Below are 21,833 nucleotides of genomic sequence, written 5' to 3' on the forward strand. Positions count from 1 at the left end.
GGAAAATCAGAACATGCCTGGCTGTCAAAACTCGTTACTTAATTGAGATTTAAGATTTCAATTAAGTTCTTAGAGTAAGTCAATAAAATGTTACCCTCAGGAATCTTGCTGAGCATTGAATACTGTTTCTGAGCTCTCCATTGCCATTCTGTAGAGACTGTAGAGATCACAGTGATGTGAACACAGCAAACTCACTCTTGCCATTGATTTTAATAGATGCGGATCTATGATAATTAGCTGTTCAGCTTTGTCAGTGAAGTGGCGAAACGGTAACGTCCCAGTAATTTAAGGCATGGTGTATGTAATAGGATAAATCACTTATGCCATAAACTCCGGCAATTTCTGTACTATAATGGCCTTTGCGATAATGTTTAGAGATACAGCACTGAAACAGGCCCTTCGGCCCACCGAGTCTGTGCCGACCGTCAACCACCCATTTATACTAATCCTATACTAATCCCGGTTTTTTTTCAAGATGGCTCCTGGGCTGGAAGCCCCCTAGGAAGCTCCCTTGCTGTTCAACTCTATCCATGGCCATCTGCTCCCATCCCTAACGTTTTCTCCCCCAATCTGCCCTCTTAAACTGTTTAAATTCCCCTGGCTCTTTAAATCAGTTCATTTTAGCCCTATCTAAAAGTTAACAGTTAGTTTAGTGTATGTTACCTGGGCCCACTGCCCTCCCCCAGCCACACCTGCTCTTTGTTTTCTCAATGAAATTGATCCGGATGAAACTGACGAGCACAGCTGCCGATACTTCAATCTCCGATCCTGCTGTCTTCACAGTCCAGAGTGTCTGCAGCCACGGCATGCGGTAAGTCCATTGAGGTGAAGAAGGAGCTGCGGGACCCGAGAGAAGTCCTGTGAAAAGGTGCCCCGAACACCCAAAACATCCACGAACGGCCCCCCCCGGCCGCAACTTCAAAGCGCCCGCGGGAGATGGCTCGGAGAGCATCTGCAGCGCACTGTCGGCAATGCTGCATGCCTTTATTTAAACCACTGCAAAAAAAAAACCCTTAGCAAATGTAATCACCTCTAAGTCTGCCAAATGATGCTTCACCTCCCGAAGGACGTGGATGAGCTTTCCGGACGTCGATGGTGGGCACTGAGGAAATGGCTTATTACCTGCACCAGATTCCACCCCCCCTCCCCCCCCCCCACCCCTTTACCCCCCTTCCACCCCCCCCCCCACCCCCGTCCCCTTCCCTGCTCCACCCTCTCAGCTCACCCCCTCACAATCCCGTCCCAGCCCGCCCCCCCCTCGCACCATCTTCACCCCGCACCCCCTTCCCCTGCACCGCCCCCCCACCCCCTCCCTCTACCCCTCCCCCTTGCATCCCCTCCTCCCACCGGCACCATCCTACACCTGTGTAGGGGCCCCAACAACCCCACTGCCTTGTGGGCGTCTCGGGAGAGACCAAGGCTAAGGGAGTAAACCCTAACAGAAAATCCGGAGCGGAACCCCGTAGGCGGTCATGTGTCACCTTTGGCATGTTTCCGGCAGTTCCTGCAGCCATACTGGTGCCAAACGTCGTGTCCTGCACTCCTTTGGACCCCACCAGAAAGGCCGAGAGGGGGGTTTTGACGACTGGGCAACTCTCAACCTCCATAAATTTGCCCAGGCATGCGCCATGGAGAGGTCACTCCATAGTTGCCTCACAGCGACTAAAACAACACGGAAGGCAGCAGTTATGGGTTATAAGTCCAGATAAATTGGCGTAGAAACTGGGCGCCACGGGTTGCCTTTGTCGGTGGGAGAGGTCATTGCACCTCACTGGACAGCTACCGCCCGCCTCAAACCGGGCAGCCCCCGGTCAATAAGGTTCTGTCCCGCCACAGTCTGCCTGCTTCAATGGGTGCTTGGAGCTCAGGGTCATTGCCCGAAAGGTGGACTGATACACCGCACCAAACAACATGAAAAAAGGAAAGAAGGTACCAGCCCTTCGCTTTGCAAGCTGGAACGTCAGAACTATGTGTCCTGGCCTGTCGGAAGACCTTACACAAATCAACGATTCTCGGAAGACCGCCATCATTAACAACGAGCTCAGTAGATTCAATGTGGACATTGCAGCACTTCAGGAGACTCGCCTCCCCGCGAGTGGCTCTCTAGCAGAGCAAGACTACACCTTCTTCTGGCAGGGCAGGGATCCTGAAGAACCAAGACAGCATGGAGTGGGCTTCGCCATCAGAAACTCCTTGCTCAGCATGATAGAGCCTCCCTCAAATGGCTCGGAACGCATACTGTCCATCCGACTGCTCACCACCTCTGGTCCAGTACACCTACTCAGCATCTATGCTCCAACACTCTGCTCCGCACCTGAAGCTAAAGACCAGTTCTATGAACAACTCCATAACATCATTAGCAGCATCCCCAACACCGAACACCTATTCCTGCTGGGGGACTTTAATGCCAGGGTTGGGGCCGACCATGACTCATGGCCCTCCTGCCTTGGGCGCTATGGCGTTGGAAGGATGAATGAGAACGGGCAGAGACTGCTTGAGTTGTGTACCTATCATAACCTCTGCATCACCAACTCGTTCTTTCACACTAAACCCTGTCACCAGGTTTCATGGAGGCACCCAAGATCACGTCGTTGGCACCAGCTAGACCTCATTGTCACAAGGCGAGCCGCCTTAAACAGTGTTCAAATCACACGCAGCTTCCACAGTGCGGACTGCGACACCGACCACTCCCTGGTGTGCAGCAAGGTTAGACTCAGACCAAAGAAGTTGCATCATTCCAAGCAGAAGGGCCACCCGTGCATCAACACGAGCAGAATTTCTCACCCACAGCTGTTACAAAAATTTCTAAATTCACTTGTAACAGCCCTTCAAAACACTCCCACAGGGGATGCTGAGACCAAGTGGGCCCACATCAGAGACGCCATCTATGAGTCAGCTTTGACCACCTACGGCAAAAGTGCGAAGAGAAATGCAGACTGGTTTCAATCTCATAATGAAGAGCTGGAACCTGTCATAGCCGCTAAGCGCATTGCACTTTTGAACTACAAGAAAGCCCCCAGCGATTTAACATCCGCAGCACTTAAAGCAGCCAGAAGTACTGCACAAAGAACAGCTAGGCGTTGCGCAAACGACTACTGGCAACACCTATGCAGTCATATTCAGCTGGCCTCAGACACCGGAAACATCAGAGGAATGTATGATGGCATGAAGAGAGCTCTTGGGCCAACCATCAAGAAGATCACCCCCCTCAAATCTAAATCGGGGGACATAATCACTGACCAACGCAAACAGATGGACCGCTGGGTTGAGCACTACCTAGAACTGTACTCCAGGGAGAATGCTGTCACTGAGACTGCCCTCAATGCAGCCCAGCCTCTACCAGTCATGGATGAGCTGGACATACAGCCAACCAAATCGGAACTCAGTGATGCCATTGATTCCCTAGCCAGCGGAAAAGCCCCTGGGAAGGACAGCATTACCCCTGAAATAATCAAGAGTGCCAAGCCTGCTATACTCTCAGCACTACATGAACTGCTATGCCTGTGCTGGGACGAGGGAGCAGTACCCCAGGACATGCGCGATGCCAACATCATCACCCTCTATAAAAACAAAGGTGACCGCGGTGACTGCAACAACTACCGTGGAATCTCCCTGCTCAGCATAGTGGGGAAAGTCTTTGCTCGAGTCGCTCTGAACAGGCTCCAGAAGCTGGCCGAGCGCGTCTACCCTGAGGCACAGTGTGGCTTTCGTGCAGAGAGATCGACTATTGACATGCTGTTCTCCCTTCGTCAGATACAGGAGAAATGCCGTGAACAACAGATGCCCCTCTGCATTGCTTTCATTGATCTCACCAAAGCCTTTGACCTCGTCAGCAGACGTGGTCTCTTCAGACTACTAGAAAAGATCGGATGTCCACCAAAGCTACTAAGTATCATCACCTCATTCCATGACAATATGAAAGGCACAATTCAACATGGTGGCTCCTCATCAGAGCCCTTTCCTATCCTGAGTGGTGTGAAACAGGGCTGTGTTCTCGCACCCACACTTTTTGGGATTTTCTTCTCCCTGCTGCTTTCACATGCGTTCAAATCCTCTGAAGAAGGAATTTTCCTCCACACAAGATCAGGGGGCAGGTTGTTCAACCTTGCCCGTCTAAGAGCGAAGTCCAAAGTACGGAAAGTCCTCATCAGAGAACTCCTCTTTGCTGACGATGCTGCTTTAACATCTCACACTGAAGAATGCCTGCAGAGTCTCATCGACAGGTTTGCGTCTGCCTGCAATGAATTTGGCCTAACCATCAGCCTCAAGAAAACGAACATCATGGGGCAGGATGTCAGAAATGCTCCATCCATCAATATTGGCGACCACGCTCTGGAAGTGGTTCAAGAGTTCACCTACCTAGGCTCAACTATCACCAGTAACCTGTCTCTAGATGCAGAAATCAACAAGCGCATGGGTAAGGCTTCCACTGCTATGTCCAGACTGGCCAAGAGAGTGTGGGAAAATGGCGCACTGACACGGAACACAAAAGTCCGAGTGTATCAGGCCTGTGTCCTCAGTACCTTGCTCTACGGCAGCGAGGCCTGGACAACGTATGCCAGCCAAGAGCGACGTCTCAATTCATTCCATCTTCGCTGCCTTCGGAGAATACTTGGCATCAGGTGGCAGGACTATATCTCCAACACAGAAGTCCTTGAAGCGGCCAACACCCCCAGCTTATACACACTACTGAGTCAGCGGCGCTTGAGATGGCTTGGCCATGTGAGCCGCATGGAAGATGGCAGGATCCCCAAAGACACATTGTACAGCGAGCTCGCCACTGGTATCAGACCCACCGGCCGTCCATGTCTCCGTTATAAAGACGTCTGCAAACGTGACATGAAATCGTGTGACATTGATCACAAGTCGTGGGAGTCAGTTGCCAGCATTCGCCAGAGCTGGCGGGCAGCCATAAAGACAGGGCTAAATTGTGGCGAGTCGAAGAGACTTAGTAGTTGGCAGGAAAAAAGACAGAGGCGCAAGGGGAGAGCCAACTGTGCAACAGCCCCAACAAACAAATTTCTCTGCAGCACCTGTGGAAGAGCCTGTCACTCCAGAATTGGCCTTTATAGCCACTCCAGGCGCTGCTTCACAAACCACTGACCACCTCCAGGCGCGTATCCATTGTCTCTCGAGATAAGGAGGCCCAAAAGAAAGAAGAAAGAACACTAATCCCATACTCCTACCATATCCCCACCTGTCCTTATATTTCCCTACCACCTACCTATACTCGGGGCAATTTATAATGGCCAATTTACCTACCAACCTGCAAGTCTTTTGGCTTGTGGGAGGAAACCGGAGCACCCGGAGAAAACCCACACAGACACAGGGAGAACTTGCAAACTCCACACAGGCAGTACCCAGAATTGAACCCGGGTCGCTGGAGCTGTGAGGCTGCGGTGCTAACCACTGCGCCACTGTGCCGTCCTGGCGCAGGTTTAACAAATTCAGGCCCCACCTAACTTGCAAAACTGCTTGTACTCCATTATTCCATATTCTACCACGACCTGAGAAAGTATGTAAATTCTTGTATAATTCAATAACAACACAGTAAAATGTGTTTTGACTTAAACATTTTTATGAATATCCCCATGCCAGTGTAGTACTGAACCAATCAGACCAGGATGATTCCAAGATCAAAAACATGTTTGGCTAGCTGAGTTCTGATGAATCAGTGAGAGTTATTGCAGTTGGCGTCCATGTTCCAGGCTATGAACAGAACACAATCTGCCATAGTTCTTCCTGCTGACTGCCATCCAGCGGCCATTGTTAGAATATATTGTTTCCATATATATGCTGAAGAAATGCAAATTTTCCTTTCGACTATGAGACTTTTTTTCCGAAATCAAATAGTGAATGAACCAGAACTTCCTCCAGCTTCACACTGACAAAACCAAAGCCATTCACTTCTAGTCCCACAAGAACTTTGCACCCTAGTCCTACATTCTTGCTGGCTCAGACTGAACCTGATCATATGCAACCTTCACGTTCTGTTTAACTCTAAGCTGAAGATAAAACCCCATACATATCACATTGATTTACATTTGTATAACATTTCCCACCGTTGTCTCTACCTCACTCTTCATCTAAAACTTTCATCCACGCTTCAGGTGCGTTTAGGTATAACTTGTTCAGGGACTGCCCACAGGTTTCCTGTGCTTCCTCCACTACAAAAAATCCCACTTTGTGTTTTCTTCTGACTTGATAACCTACAAAAATCTCTCACAAGCAATAGTGACCTAGAATGGACAGCACTTATACGCTTGGCCTTAAAGTGAAAGGTTAGTTCAAACAGAAGTCCATGTTTACAGCAAAATCGTGTATTGGATGGTATAGTTTTCTAATGAGAATTTCTTTTCTTTCTTTTTTCTTTTGGGCCTCCTTATCTCGAGAGACAATGGATACGCGCCTGGAGGTGGTCAGTGGTTTGTGAAGCAGCGCCTGGAGTGGCTATAAAGGCCAATTCTGGAGTGACAGGCTCTTCCACAGGTGCTGCAGAGAAATTTGTTTGTTGGGGCTGTTGCACAGTTGGCTCTCCCCTTGCGCCTCTGTCTTTTTTCCTGCCAACTACTAAGTCTCCTCGACTCGCCACAATTTAGCCCTGTCTTTATGGCTGCCCGCCAGCTCTGGCGAATGCTGGCAACTGACTCCCACGACTTGTGATCAATGTCACACGATTTCATGTCGCGTTTGCAGACGTCTTTATAACGGAGACATGGACGGCCGGTGGGTCTGATACCAGTGGCGAGCTCGCTGTACAATGTGTCTTTGGGGATCCTGCCATCTTCCATGCGGCTCACATGGCCAAGCCAAGCCATTAATTCTCTAATGAGAATTATACCATCCAATACAACGTATCATCTGACTTACTGTGAAAAATGCTGCGGGAGACCTTGTGTGTATTATTTCCCTATTCTTTGTGAAACTGGGATAGGTAGATGATGAAGGATAGAATACTGGGCCTGAGACTTTATTCACTTACATGCTTTTATTTACAAAGACACACATTGCATACCGTGCACCTTTAACAACAAGAACCCTCCTTTCAGCTTGCTCCTATTACTTATATGTAATATAAATATACACACATATATAATACATCTTTATCTCCAATGAATACCTATCATCTGAATACAATTAATTCCGAGTTGATTTACAATTAACATTTTTAACTATCTTTAATTTTATTTTGAGTCAACATTTAGCTGATTTACGTAAACGAAATTTAACTTGTGTACGAATGTTGGGAAATCTTGTTTTAAGTTCATAACAATTAACTTACTTGGATCACTATTGTCAAATAAGCTGTTTGAACTGTCTCTTTACCCACGTGACTATCTTCATACTTCAGCAGAGAAATCAACTGTGGATGTGAAAGATCCCAACTGAGCGTGATGACAGTCACACTGAAATAATATGAATGAATGCTACACACCGTTTATAATGCGGAACTCAGCCAGCAACTTGTAATGAGGAAGAGATAACCCTGCGAATTGCGATTCCCCACGAGTTGCTGGCCAATATTTGACGCTGCGCCGTTAGCTTTACATAGCTAGCACCTCGTCGCCTCCAGCATGATGCCACCACCAAACACATCTTCCCCTCCCCTCCACTTTCAGCATTCCAAAGACACTTCCCTCTGCGAAACCCTGATCCAGTCATCAATCACTGCCAACACCCCCTCCCCTTCACCTTCCCATGAAAGTGCAGGAGATGCAACACCTACCTTTTTACCTCCTCCTTTCCCACTGCTCAGGGCCCCAAGCACTCCTTATAAGTGAAACAGCAATTTACTTGTACTTCCTTCAATTTAGAATACTGTATGTGGTGCTCATGATGTGGTCATAGGACATAGGAGCAGGAGTAGGACATTCAGGCCTGCTCTGCCATTCAACTAGATCGTGGCTGATCTTCTATCTCAATGCCATTTTCCCACATTATCTTCATATCCTTTAATATCATGAAACCTATCGATCTCTGTCTTGAACATACTCAATGACTGAGCCTCCATCACTCTCTGAGGTAGAGAATTTCAAAGATTCACCACCCTCTTAGTGAAGAAATTCCTCCTCATCTAAGTCCTAAATGGCCAACCCCTTATTCTGAGCTTGTGTTCCCTGGTTCTAGACCCCCCCCCCCCGCCCCAACCAGGGGAAACATCCTTCCTGCTTTGACCCTCTCGAGCCCTGTAAGAATTTTGTATGTTTCAAATGAGGTCATCTCTCATTCTTCTAAACTCTAGAGAATATTGACCCAGCCTCCTCAATCTCTCCTCATAGAACAATCCTGCCATCCCAGGAATTAGTCAGGTGAACCTTCGTTGCACTCCCTCGATGGCAAAAATATCCTTCCTTAGGTATGAAGATCAAAACTGTACACAACACACCAGGTGCAGTCTCACCAATGTTCTATACAATAGCAGCAAGACCTCTTTACTCCTGTACTCAAATCCTCTTGCGATAAAGGCCAACATACCATTTGCCTTCCCAATTGCTTGCTACGCCTGCATGTTAACTTCCAGTGACTCATGACCAAGGACACCCAAGTCCCTTTGAACATCAGCACATCCCAATCTCTCACTTTTGCTTTTCCTGCCAAAGTGTATAACTTCATATTTTTCCACTTAATATTCCATCTTCCATGTTCTTGCCCACTCACTTAGCCTGTCTAGATCTCCTTGCATCCTTCTCACAACACACATTCCCACCTAGTTTTGTGTCTTCAGCAAACTTGGAAATATTACATTTACTACGTCCATATTATTGATATAGATTTTGAATAGCTGGGGCCCAAGCACTGATTCTTGCAGTACCTCACTAGTCATGGCCTGCCAATCTGAGAATGACTTGTTTATTCCTACTGTCTGTTTTCTGTCTGTTAACCAATGTTCAATCCGTGCCAGTATATTACCCCCAATCCCATGTGCTGTAATTTTATTTACTAACCTCTTGTGTGGGACCTTATGTGGCCTTCTGAAAATCCAAATACACTTCATCCACTGGTTCTCCGTTATCTATTCTGCTAGTTACATCCTCAAAAAACTCCAACAGGTTTGTCAAACATGATTTCCCTGTTAGCTTGATATCAGTAGTAGGGAAAATGCTAGAATCTATTATAAAGGATATGATAACTGGATACTTAGAAAATAATGGTAGGGTTGGGTAGAGTCAACAACAGTTCAGTGAATCATGGCGGAACTGGATGTGGTCTTGACTCCACTTTCCTGCCTTCCCCCTCATAAACCATGGCTCCTTTGTGAACTGGGGTCTGTCTATCTCAGCCTTGAATATTCTCAACTAACTGATATTGACTCTGCCCAATCCTACCACTATTTTCTAAGTGTCCAGTTATCACATCCTTTATAATAGATTCTAGCATTTTCCCTACTACTGATGTCGGGACTCTTGCACCTACTGCCTGGTCATCCTAGACTGGTGGTCACCCATTTCCTCTCTGCCTGCACTCTCTTAACCTGCAGTGTGACAACCTCCCTAAACATGATGTCCACATAGTTCTCAGCCTCGCTACATTGAGGAAACCAAATGTAGATTGAGTGACTGCTTTGCTCAACACCTCCATCCAGTGCGCAAGCATGACCTTGAACTTCCGGTTGCCTGTCAATTTAGTTCTTCAGCCTACTCACTCTGACCTTGGTCTCCTACACTGTTTCAATGAAGTTTCAACACCTTATCTTTCAATTAGGCACTTTACAGTCTTCCGGACTCAACATTGAGTTCAACAATCACTGCCCCCATTTATTTGGACAGCAGCTGTTGGTAATGATGCTGCTATTACATTTACACCTCATCTAGAACCATATTTTGTTTCTTTACTTGTCACATTACCATCCCCTTTTGACTTGCACCATCATCCCTTTTGTCATTTAATCTCTCCTGCCTTTCACAGACCTTTCCTTTTGTTCTTTTCCTCCTCCTTTCCCTGTTTCTGTAGTTCCTTAAAACCTGTTACATCTCTCAACTTTTTCTAGTTTTGATGAAAAGTTATCAACCTGAAACATTACCTTTATTTCTCTGTCCACAGATGCTGTCTGACTTGCTGAGCATTTCCAGCATTTTTTGTTTTTATTTCAGATTTCCAGCATTTGCAGTATTTTGCTTTATGTCAGTATATTGCCAGTTGTGGCACACCTTACATTCCAGATAATTGAGTTTATTAATATGTTGCTTTGTTTGCTCTTTTCCTTTTCAAGTTCAGTGTCCCTTTCTGTGATTCTGTTGATGTATATTTTATATGTATGTATCTACAAGTGTATATAAATGTGTATAAATTAATATATTCTATGGGTATATAAATAAATATGTGTACATGGGCATAAATTATACATATGAGTGTAAATTTATATAGACATAGATAGTGTCACTATGCCCTTTAAATATTTAGGAAATGTATGAATATATAATATTTATAATTGAAAATATACATGTACAATTTACATACATACTCAAGTGCATGTACTTATATGTATATACAAGTTCTCATCCATGTGCATGAGTTACTGTAAGTATAAAGTATGCATATGTAAACTCACATTCATATTTGTTAGTGTTGGACGTGTGTATATGTATGTAAATACCTGTGCATGTTAGTGTAAGTATATGTCTGATGAATGTATTGCGGATCTGCATTTATATATCAGCTTCCGAAGAATCATAGAAATTCCAGTGTAGAAGATTAGTCATGCCTATGCCTGGGTTAGTGTTTTCTCCAGACTAAAGCTATATAATCTAATTCCCCTGCTTTCCCCACACCTCTTAATAGTTTTCCTCTAAATGTCCATCCAATTCATTCTTAGCTACCATCCACAGATGTATTGTCTGATATACAAAGATAATACACTGTTTGTCCACACCGTTTTTGTTTACAGATGCCAACAAACGTCCTCTTACTAACCTTTTTTTTTCATCTAGAAATGCCTGGACGTTCGTCAATGTCTGTACAGACGGTCGGGCCATATTCATCAGCGGGCGCTAGGACCTGCATGCTCAGCATTTTCCACTCCGCCCCCATCCCCAATCGCTGCTGAATGAGCGGATGAAACATGGCGCTGGACGGATGGAAATACTAATGACAGTCGGGAAACTCGCTTCCATTTGTACCATGGTAGGTGGCCAGCGGGGAGGTCTCGGGGAACACTAACTTCTCGTTCTGCAAACAGCCGCCGTGGCGACCTTGTCAGCGGTTACCCCGTGTCTAGAGCGGGATTGAGGCTCCCGGCCGCTGGGCCACCGCTTTACTCCCAGTTCCGGGCTATTCTCCGGCCTGGTGCTGCTACAGCAGTCAGGCCGAGGAAAAATAAAGTGAAAATATCTATTAAAAATAGTGAAGGGGAGAGGTCTCCCCCAACCCCACCCCGTGTTGTAGTGGCGGCTGGAGCGGGCCTTCCCTGTCCCGGCTGGGCGTCGGCTGTAGCATTACCCGGGTGCGGGAGGCAGGTGCAGTGGAAGGGCGCAGAACAGCGCGGTGCAAACCTATGAAATCTGTGCCGAGAATCTCTCTGCTCCTTCTGTCTGACATTCTCCCAGTGTGAGCTCCAGTGTAGTAGTGTATTTCATATATTTAGTCTTAATTCATTTAAGGGATCTTTAAAAGGGCGTTTAAAAAGTGCACGGCGTTTCTCTCCGGGATTAGTGCTTTGTGTGTCACTTTGTCCAAAGAAGCACTTCAGTCAATCCCCACCTGAAGTCTTGTATTGAGTTTAATAAAACCTTGAGGTGTAATTGGAAACTACCTGTGATAGTTTTTGTGTGTTTCACATTAGATGAAACTCGCTATCGCAGTATAGTGTGCCTTGGGATTTATAACAAATTCACGTTTATAGAGTCATAGTCATTTACGGCACAGAAGGATTTGACATGTCAGCATTTAGTATTATATAGTGCGGTATAAGTTACGATCTTGTCAAAAGATTACTTTTCACTTCTTGATCTGTGGAGTGCCACCCTCTTCAGTTTTTATAGTGAAAATTCAGTATGTGGTAGACTCACCTTGTAAAAGAAAATAGCTTTTTTGTTTAAAAAAGAACTTCAAAGAAGCCAGAGTGAATAGATCTGTAAGGAGCTGCTCTATTTGTCAAAACTGCATTCGAAGATATGATTAGTGGGTTGTTTTACCAGTGCATTGTCATGGATAGGACAAATGGTTTGCTGGAGTTTGACATTCAGGACACATGCTGAGAATTTCACACTGCAGTGTAACATTTCATTTCAGTTTTAATCAGCATGTTTTAACAAATCAGCATTTAGTTTCAGCTCATCTAAAAGCGAAGCATTTTCCAGTTGGTTACTGTAACAACAGATTGTATATTTGGCACATGCTTCTCACATTAACACCATAATTCAAACACTGTTTTTCAGTGCTTGTGAGCTGAGTGCTAGTGGACTGCACAAGGAGCTGTTTAAGTAACCAGCTGGAAACTTGCTACACCCCTAAAAGGGGTGAGAGCAGTGGAACATCAGTGCTTTCAGACATGATGCTGATTAAAATTAAAATGCAATATAAGGGGAAAAGTTGACAATGCAAGAACAGTAACCCTCATAGTTGCTTTCAATTCTAAACATTTTTCCTGCAACTGTTTTGTAATTTTGTTATGTCAAATCACTTACCTACTGAGTAGTGTATGTGTCATGATCAGTTTCCTATTTTGTTTTGAGTAAGACTGACAGCTTCTTGGAGGAAAATAAATAGTCATGCAAGTTCCACTGTTTTATCTATCCTAGTGGACAATTATAAATTGGTATTGGTAAAAGGTTAGTAACCTGTTGGTGTCAATTCACTTAGCTATAAAAAAAAGTGTAGCATTTGAAACCTAAAAAGGATGGGAAAAATAATCCAAAATTGTGGGAGTGGGGGGGTTGGGAAAATGTCAGACATTTTTATCAAATTGATGCTCTTAAGATCACCTCAACCATATTTTAAGCACAGAAAAAAATTGTTTGTAACTTTATACATTTTCAAACCATTAACTTGATATGAATTTTTATCAATTGAAATCATTGAAAATAATTCATCATTAAAAATACATTTTCCATTAATGTAGCACCTTTCATGTCCTCAGCAGTGGCTCAAAGTTTTGAAGAGTACGACCTATGTTAGAGGAAAACACTGCAGCCACTTTGGGCATTGCAGGATCCCACAAAAAGCAAATGAGATAAATGATCTGTTAATCTGTTATAATTGCGTTGGTTGAAGGATATGTAATGGCCAGGACACTCAGAACACTGTTTTCATTAGTGTCATGGATCTTTCATATCCACTTGAACCGTTATAGTTTAATGACAGTACCTTTGACAATGCAGCGCTCCCTCAGTACTGTACCACATGTCATGCTAGCTACCACTAAACCAAGCTGACATTTATGTTTAACTATATGTGTACATTTTCTGCAATTATCAGATTTCCTGCTGTGCTAATTTCTGTCACACCTGTCAACCTGTTCTGACACGATTAAACTCACCTATTTGTTTTACTTATTTCTGAATTCTCGGGTGACGTTGTTACTTGTCCTGTGAGATTTATGTGTGACTCCAAGTTAATTATTGTTGGCCCAGAGACTCGTTGCTGACAACATTCCCCTTACTGTTGCCTTTTGTGGCTACTGTTTCCCCCCCCCCCCCCTCCCCCCAGTTGAACAGAACTATCATGATTCAACCTAGGATTCCATCCATGTTCCCTATAGCATTTTGGTTATTATTTGAGTTGGTTTGAAGTTCCTGAACTGCATCTTCAGCCTTTTTAAAATCGGTGGTTTTCTTTTGGCCCATTTTTGGGACCAAATGTGGCACTTGAGAGGGTAGTGGCAGCAGTAAAGGAGGTGCCAGTCATTACTGGGGGGTGGGTGGGAGGGCACACTTCAGAGTTTTCAGCAGCAGTGACCTGCAATACTTGCATCATATTTAACGTAATTACTCGGCTAAATTTCAAATAATATGGGTATTACCAGGCTACTGGAAAACACCTTTAAAAAGGCCAACCAGCACTGAGTGCTTGTACCCCACCAGTCTGTTACCTCCCATGCTGAGCATCAATTCTTTTCCCTATTGCCAATATATGCTTTTATCAGTAACACCCTGCAGTCTTCTTCCCAGTATTCCCATGTTTTGTAATTTCCCCATACCAATGCACCGACACAGCCCATTTCCAGTGCTGTACCATACCCAAGCCCCTCTCCCATCACGACCAGGTCCGGCATCCTCTCCCAGCACTCCCTGATCATCTACTAATTCTATCAGACACTTGTATTTTCCTTCCAGTGTTTCAGAGCATTATGATTATCCTGCCAATGTTTTCATGCTTTGCAGACTCTTTACACCCCCTGTTCTCACAGATGCCTAACAATCCCAAGCTCCCAAACTTCAGGCCACCTCCAAATGTTATGGACCCATATGTGTAATTGTTGCTATGCAGGCATCTACAAAGAAAACACAGAAGAACAAATGTTATTGCAATTTTAATGAGTGAAAAAATATTCATTATGAACAGAGTTAGACTGTTGAATATATACATTTTACTTGAGATGTAGTTCCTTTATAACAGTGCCTTCATGCCTTGTACATACGTGGAATATTCCTTCAAAAATCCCTGACTACGGGTTCAGGTCGGGTCTGTATTCTATGTCCAGCATTTGGGGTCGGGTCAGGCTGGACTGTACAGTTTTGTTTCGTAGTGTTTTTGGTTTAATCTAAGATTTTTTTGTTTCAATAATATATTTGTTATTTTCGGGTCAGGGCGAGTATTTAAAAAAAATTAAAGGGCTCGGGTCGGGTTCGGGTTGGCTGTTGTCAGTTCAGGTCGGGCCCGGGTCGGGTTTTAATTTTACAGTCGAGCCAGGCTTTAAACCTTATTTCCTCTCTGTGTATGCTTAAAGAAGTAATCTGCACCTCCTAGGGGCTTCCTTTGCCTACTCACATGCAGTGTGCCATTTGTGTTTCAGTATGAGTCAGGGAATGTTAGCTATTTTTAATGAAACCTGGTTTGGTTTTGGCCATTCAGCTTTATACTGAGTTTTTTGACTGATTCTGTTCACTGCTGGGCTCTTTACATTCATTAACATAAACTTTGGCTGTTGTGAATTTGACCATTATGCTGTTTGACTTTTGAGAGAGTGAGTGTGTGTGTATGTGCATGCATACCACATGCAGTATGTATAGACGTTGAATAATAGAATGGTTACAGCACAATCACAGAATTATTACAGTGCAGAAGGAGGCCATTCTTTGGCAATCACTTTAAAATGGTCCTCTGGTTCTCTATCCTTCTGTATATGGAAAGTTTCATTATTTACGTGTGTGTCTGTGCCACCCTGTCTGTGCCACCCTGTCTGTGCCACCCTGTCTGTGCCACCCTGTCTGTGCCACCCTGTCTGTGCCACCCTGTCTGTGCCACCCTGTCTGTGCCACCCTGTCTGTGCCACCCTGTCTGTGCCACCCTGTCTGTGCCACCCTGTCTGTGCCACCCTGTCTGTGCCACCCTGTCTGTGCCACCCTGTCTGTGCCACCCTGTCTGTGCCACCCTGTCTGTGCCACCCTGTCTGTGCCACCCTGTCTGTGCCACCCTGTCTGTGCCACCCTGTCTGTGCCACCCTGTCTGTGCCACCCTGTCTGTGCCACCCTGTCTGTGCCACCCTGTCTGTGCCACCCTGTCTGTGCCACCCTGTCTGTGCCACCCTGTCTGTGCCACCCTGTCTGTGCCACCCTGTCTGTGCCTGTTCCTTTCCCATCATTATGCTTTCCCTACGGTATGCAATATGCCAGCCGATAGAGCAGCTACACAGGTTACCTCTGTATATATGTTTCTGCCTAGGAGGTATGCAAGAGTGGGCCTGGATGATAAATTTTTCTAACCCTCTTTTCACATGAGAAAGCACCTGGTCCTTGTTCACATTTTCCCCATCGCAATGACTCCGATCAGTAGGATCCTGTGCTTTTAAGTTTCATATGACAATTTTGTTCCATGGAACCTCCCTGTTGAGCATAGTGGGGAAACTCTTTGCTCCAGTCGTTTTAAACAGACTCCAGAAGCTGGCTCAGCGAGTCTACCCTGAGGCACAGTGTGGCTTTTGAGCAGAGAGATCCACCATTGACATGCTATTCTCCCGTCACCAGCTACAGGAGAAATGCCGCGAACAACAGATGCCTCTCTACGTTGCTTTCATAGATCTCACCAAAGCCTTTGACATCATCAGCAGAAGTGGTCTCTTCAGACTACTAGCAAAGGTCGGATGTCCATCAAATATACTAAGTATCATCACCTCATTCCATGACAATATGAAAGGCACAATTCAGCATAGCAGTGCCTCATCAGACCCCTTTCATATCCTGAGTGGCGTGAAACAGGGCTGTGTTCTCGCATCTACACTGTTTGGGATCATCATCTCACTGCTGCTCTCGTGTTCAAGTCTTCAGAAGAAGGAATTTTCCTCCACACAAGATCAGATGGCAGGTTGTTCAACCTTGCCCATCTTAGAGCGAAGACCAAAGTACGGAAAGTCCTTATCAGGGAGCTCCTCTTTGCTGACGATGCTGCATTAACATCCCACACTGAAGAGACTCATCGACTTGATTGCGGCTGCCTGCAACAAATTTGGCCTAACCATTAGCCTCAAGAAAATGAACTTCATGAGACAGGACGTCAGAAATGCTCCATCCATCAATATCGGCGATCGCGCTCTGGAAGTGGTTCAAGAGTTCACCTACCCAGGCTCAACTATCACCAGTAACCTGTCTCTAGATGCAGAAATCAACAAGTGCATGGGAAAGGCGTCCGCTACTGTGTCCAGATTGGCCAAGAGGTGTGGGAAAATGGCACACTGACACAGAACACAAAAGTCCGAGTGTTTCAAGCCTGTGTCCTCGGTACCTTGCTCTACGGCAGCGAGGCCTGGACAACATGTCAACCAAAAGCGGCGTCTCGACTCATTCCATCTTTGCTGCCTCCGGAGGATCCTTGGCATCAGGTGGCAGGACCGTATCTCCAACGCAGAAGTCCTCGAGGCGGCCAGCATATACACCCTAGTGAGCCAGTGGCACTTGAGATGGCTTGGCCATGTGAGCCACATGGAAGATGGCAGGATCCCCAAGGATGCATTGTACAGCGAGTTCATCACTGGTATCCGACCCACCGGCCGTCCATGTCTCTGCTTTAAAGACGTCTGCAAACGCAACATGAAGTCCTGTGACATTGACCCCAAGTCGTGGGAGTCAGTTGCCAATGATCGCCAGAGCTGGCGGACAGCATAAAGGTGGGGAGCGGAAGAGACTTAGCAGTTGGCAGGAAAAAAGACAGAAGTGCAAGGAGAGAGCCAACTGTGTAACAGCCCCGACGACCAATTTTATCTGTAGCACCTGTGGAAGAGTCTGTCACTCTAGAATTGGCCTTTATAGCCACTCCAGGCGCGATCCACAAACCACTGACCACCTCTAGGCGCTTACCCATTGTCTCTTGAGACAAGGAGGCCAAAGAAGAAGAAAGAAGAACCATTTTCTTTGAGTTGATAGATAATTGTAAATCAAAAATCTGGAAATGGTACCAGTAAAAGTGACCATTTAAGCTGTTTTTTAAAATTCATTCATGGGATCTGGGCGTCGCTGGCTAGGCCAGCATTTATTGCCCATCCCTAATTGCCCTTGAGAATGTGGTGGTGAGCTGTCTTCTTGAACCGCTGCAGTCCATGTGGGGTAGGTACACCCACAGTGATATTACGAAGGGGGTTCCACTACTGACCGAGCTGGCTGAGTCCTAAAGGACATAGCTGCTAGACTGGGTCTGCGGCAGGTGCTGAGGGAACCAACAAGAGGGAAAAACATACTTGATCTCGTCCTCACCAATCCGCCTGCTGGAGATGCATCTGTCCATGACAGTATTGGTAGGAGTGACCACCACACAGTCCTTATGGAGACGAAGGCCGTACTCACATTGAAGATATCGTCCATCGTGTTGTGTGACACTATTACTGTGCTAAATGGGATAGATTTCGAACAGATCTAGCAATGCAAAACTGGGCATCCATGAGGCGCTGTGGGCCATCAGCAGCAGCAGAACTGTACTCAACCACAATCTGTGACCTCATGGCCTGGCATGTTCCCCACTCTAGCGTTACCATCAAGCCAGGAGACCAACCCTGGTTCAGTGAAGAGTGCAGGAAGGCATGCCAGGAGCAGCACCAGGCATACCTCAAAATGAGGTGTCAATCTGGTAAAGCTACAACAGAGGACTACTTGCGTCCCAAACTGCTTAAGCATCATGCGATAGAGCTAAGCGATCCCATAACCAATGGATCAGATCTAAGCTCTGCAGTTCTGCCACATCCAGCCGTGAATGATGGTGGACAATTAAACAACTAACTGGAGGAGGTGGCTCCACAAATGTCCCCATCCTTTGGGGGAGCCCAGTACATCAGTGCAAAACATAAGGCAGAAGCATTTGCAGCAATCTTCAGCCAGAAGTGCTGAGTTGATGATCCATCTCTGCATCCCCCTGAAGTCCCCAGCATCACAGATGCCAGACTTCAGCCAATTCGATTCACTCCGCGTGATATCAAGAAACGACTGAAGGCACTGGATACTGCAAAGGCTATAGGCCTATATTCTGGTAATAGTACAGAAGACCTGTGCTCCAGAACTTGCCGCACTCCTAGCCAAGCTGTTCCTGTACAGCTACAACACTGGCATCTACCCGGCAATGTGGAAAATTGCCCAGGTATGTCCTGTACACAAAAAGCAGGACAAGTCCAACCCGGCCAATTACTGCCCCATCAGTCTACTCTCAATCATCAGTAAAGTGATGGAAGGTGTCATCAACAGTGCCATCAAGCAGCACTTGCTTAGCAATAACCTGCTCAGTGACGCTCAGTTTGGGTTCCGCCAGGGCCACTCACCTCCTGACCTCATTACAGCCTTGATTCAAACATGGACAAAAGAGCTGAACTCGAGAGGTGAGGTGAGAGTAACTGCCCTTGACATCAAGGCAGCATTTGACCGAGTATGGCATCAAGGAGCCCTAGCAAAACTGTAGTCGATGGGAATCGTGGAAAACTCTTTGCTGGTTGGAGTCATACCTAATGCAAAGGAAGATGGCTGTGGTTGTTGGAGGTCAATCATCTGAGCTCCAGGACATCACTGCAGGAGTTCCTCAGGGTAGTGTCCTAGGCCCAACCATCTTCAGCTGCTTCATCAATGACCTTTCTTCAATCATAAGGTCAGAAGTGGGGATGGTCTCTGATTGCACAATGTTCAGCACCATTCGCGACTCCTCAGATACTGAAGCAGTCAATGTAGAAATGCAGCAAGCCCTGAACAATATCCAGGCTTGGGCTGGTAAGTGGCAAGTAACATTTGCACCACACAAGTGCCAGGCAATGACCATCCCCAACAAGAGAGAATCTGTCTATCTCCCCTTGACATTCAATGGCATTACCATCACTGAATCCCCCACTATCAACATCCTAGGGGCTACCATTGACCAGAAACTGAACTGGAGTAGACATATAAATAGCGTGGCTACAAGAGCAGGTCAGAGGCTAGGAATCTTGTGGCGAGTAACTCACCTCCTGACTCCCCAAAGCCTGTCCACCATCTACAAGGCACAAGTCAGGAGTGTAATGGAATACTCTCCACTTGCCTGGATGGGTGCAGCTCCAACAACGCTCAAGAAGCTCGACACCATCCAGGACAAAGTAGCCCGCTTAATTGGCACCCCATGCACAAACATTCACTCCCTCCGCCACCGACTCACAGTCGTAGCAGTGTGTACCATCTACAAAATGCACTGCAGCAACGCACCAAGGCTCCTTCGACAGCATCTTCCAAACCCCCGACCTCTACCAACGAGAAGGACAAGGGCAGCAAATGCATGGGAACACCCCCACCCCTGTAAGTTCCCCTCCAAGTCACACACCATCCTGACTTGGAACTATATCTCCGTTCCTTCACTGTCGTTGGGTCAAAATCCTGGAACTCCCTAACAGTACTGTGGGTGTACCTACCTCACATGGATGGCAGCGGTTCAAGAAGGCAGCTCACCACCTTCTCAAGGGCAATTAGGGATGGGCAATAAATGGTGGCCGAGCCAGCGATGCTCACATCCCATGAATGAATGAATAAATAAAAAAAAAGGTTAGGTTGTGGGGTAAGAGCCGGCAATTTTGGATTCCTGAGCAGCGTGCCGGCTTCCTGACATGGTCCTGCCACCCAGCAGGTGGAGATGTTGCATTCGGTGCAGTGGCAACCCGCAAGAAACTGGTGGGTCATCAATTTATCATGCGAACAAGCTAATTGAGAGCTTGTTGAAAACGATTTTGGAGGGGAGTCATGGGGAACCCGCAGCGTCAAAATTAGGTCCCATGAAGAGACGGCGGCATCACAGTGGAGAGCCAGTCATGGAGGCGGGTGCATTTAAGAGCAGTGTATAAAAGTGGCACACAGTATGGCCATTGAGAGTATAGATGGGCAGACAGTTTGATCTGTAGGCACTGGAGCAGTTGGAGGGGAGTGAATCTCCAGGGGTTAATGGGGTGCAGCAGGGGGGTCCAGGCAGCTGTTATAGTGCATGTACTGTCAAGGAAGGCCATTCCTTTATATGGGGCTGAGCTACTCCAAGAGGCAGATGGTGACAGTAGCTCGAGGAGGAATATATCCCTACTCGCCAGTCACATGGGCACACCTTGCTAGTAGCTGTTAGTGACGTGGTACTGAACTTCTATGCCTCTGGGTCCTTTCAAGAAACGGCAGTGGCCCTGACTGGCATCTTGCAAGTGGCTGCCCATCACAGCATAAAGTAGGTAATGGTTATCCTGTTTGATAGGACATTGGATTACATTGAGTTCAACACTGATTGGGCTGCACAGGCTCAGAGGTCAGTGGGATTTGCCTCCACTGCTGGACTCCCTCTGGTGCAGGGGTTATCGATTGCACCCATGTGGCCATCAAGGCACTGGCTAAGCAGCCAAGGGATTCAGTAGTACAACAAATCACAATGAAGGTTTTATTGGCAGTCTCCATCCTCTGCAGTATCCTTCTTAGATTTTTTGCGCGCAAATGCAAGAAGTGCTTGCCTCTGGCTAATCCCAGATGTGAAGTAGATTGTCATGGTGATGATCTCTGCATATCAATATTATCAATTGTAGGAATTATATGAATAGGAAAGGATTCCACTCCCTCAACGTTCAGCTGGTATGTGACCGCAGTGTGCCCTGCAGATATGTCCATGGTATCTTGAGCTGCTTTGACGCCTTCACCCTTAGGCATTCACAGGTGTCACAGCTGTTCAAGGCACTGGAGAGAATATGTGGATGGCTGCTAGGGGAAAGGGTTATTCATTGAAGCAATGGCTGCTGACACCTGTACGCAAACCTTCCATGGAAGCTTAGAGGTGTTACAACTGCTGCTATCTCAGCACAATGTCCACCATAGAGCAGGCCATTGGACTTTTGAAGATGAGGTTCTGGAGTCTTAACCGAAAGGGGAGTGCCTTTCAGTGTACCCCTCTCAGATTGTGTGGTCCTCCAGAAAGGTGTGGGCCTTAAAGAGGGAGCTGTGGAGGAGCGCCACACTGCACTGGAGTCAGTTATACAGCACAGAAACAGGCCCTTCGGCCCATTGTGTCTGTGCCGGCCATCAAGCACCTATCCTAATCCCACTTTCCAGCACTTGGCCCGTAGCCTTGTATGCTATGGCATTTCAAGTGATCATCTAAATACTTCTTAAATGTTGTGAGGGTTCCTGCCTCGACCACCCCTTCAAGCAGTGTGATCCAGATTCCAACTACTTGCTGGGTGTAAACATTTTTCCTCTAAACTTCCTGCCCCTTACCTTAAATCT

General features: G+C 46.4%; 1 protein-coding gene across 2 annotated transcripts in view; it reads left to right on the top strand.

Annotated features, from left to right (window-relative positions):
• The first annotated feature begins 11,029 nt into the window (after positions 1 to 11,029).
• The window catches only part of usp12a (ubiquitin specific peptidase 12a), an 80,833-nt gene continuing 70,029 nt past the window's right edge, over positions 11,030 to 21,833 (top strand). For both annotated transcript variants that reach the window (XM_068033577.1, XM_068033576.1), the window contains exon 1: positions 11,030 to 11,121. In XM_068033577.1, coding sequence (XP_067889678.1) covers positions 11,053 to 11,121 — 69 coding nt within the window. In that variant the 5' untranslated portion in view covers positions 11,030 to 11,052. The remainder of the gene's footprint in view (positions 11,122 to 21,833) is intronic.

The sequence above is a fragment of the Heterodontus francisci genome, chromosome 6 (genome assembly GCF_036365525.1).
Source record: "Heterodontus francisci isolate sHetFra1 chromosome 6, sHetFra1.hap1, whole genome shotgun sequence".
NCBI lineage: Eukaryota > Metazoa > Chordata > Chondrichthyes > Heterodontiformes > Heterodontidae > Heterodontus > Heterodontus francisci.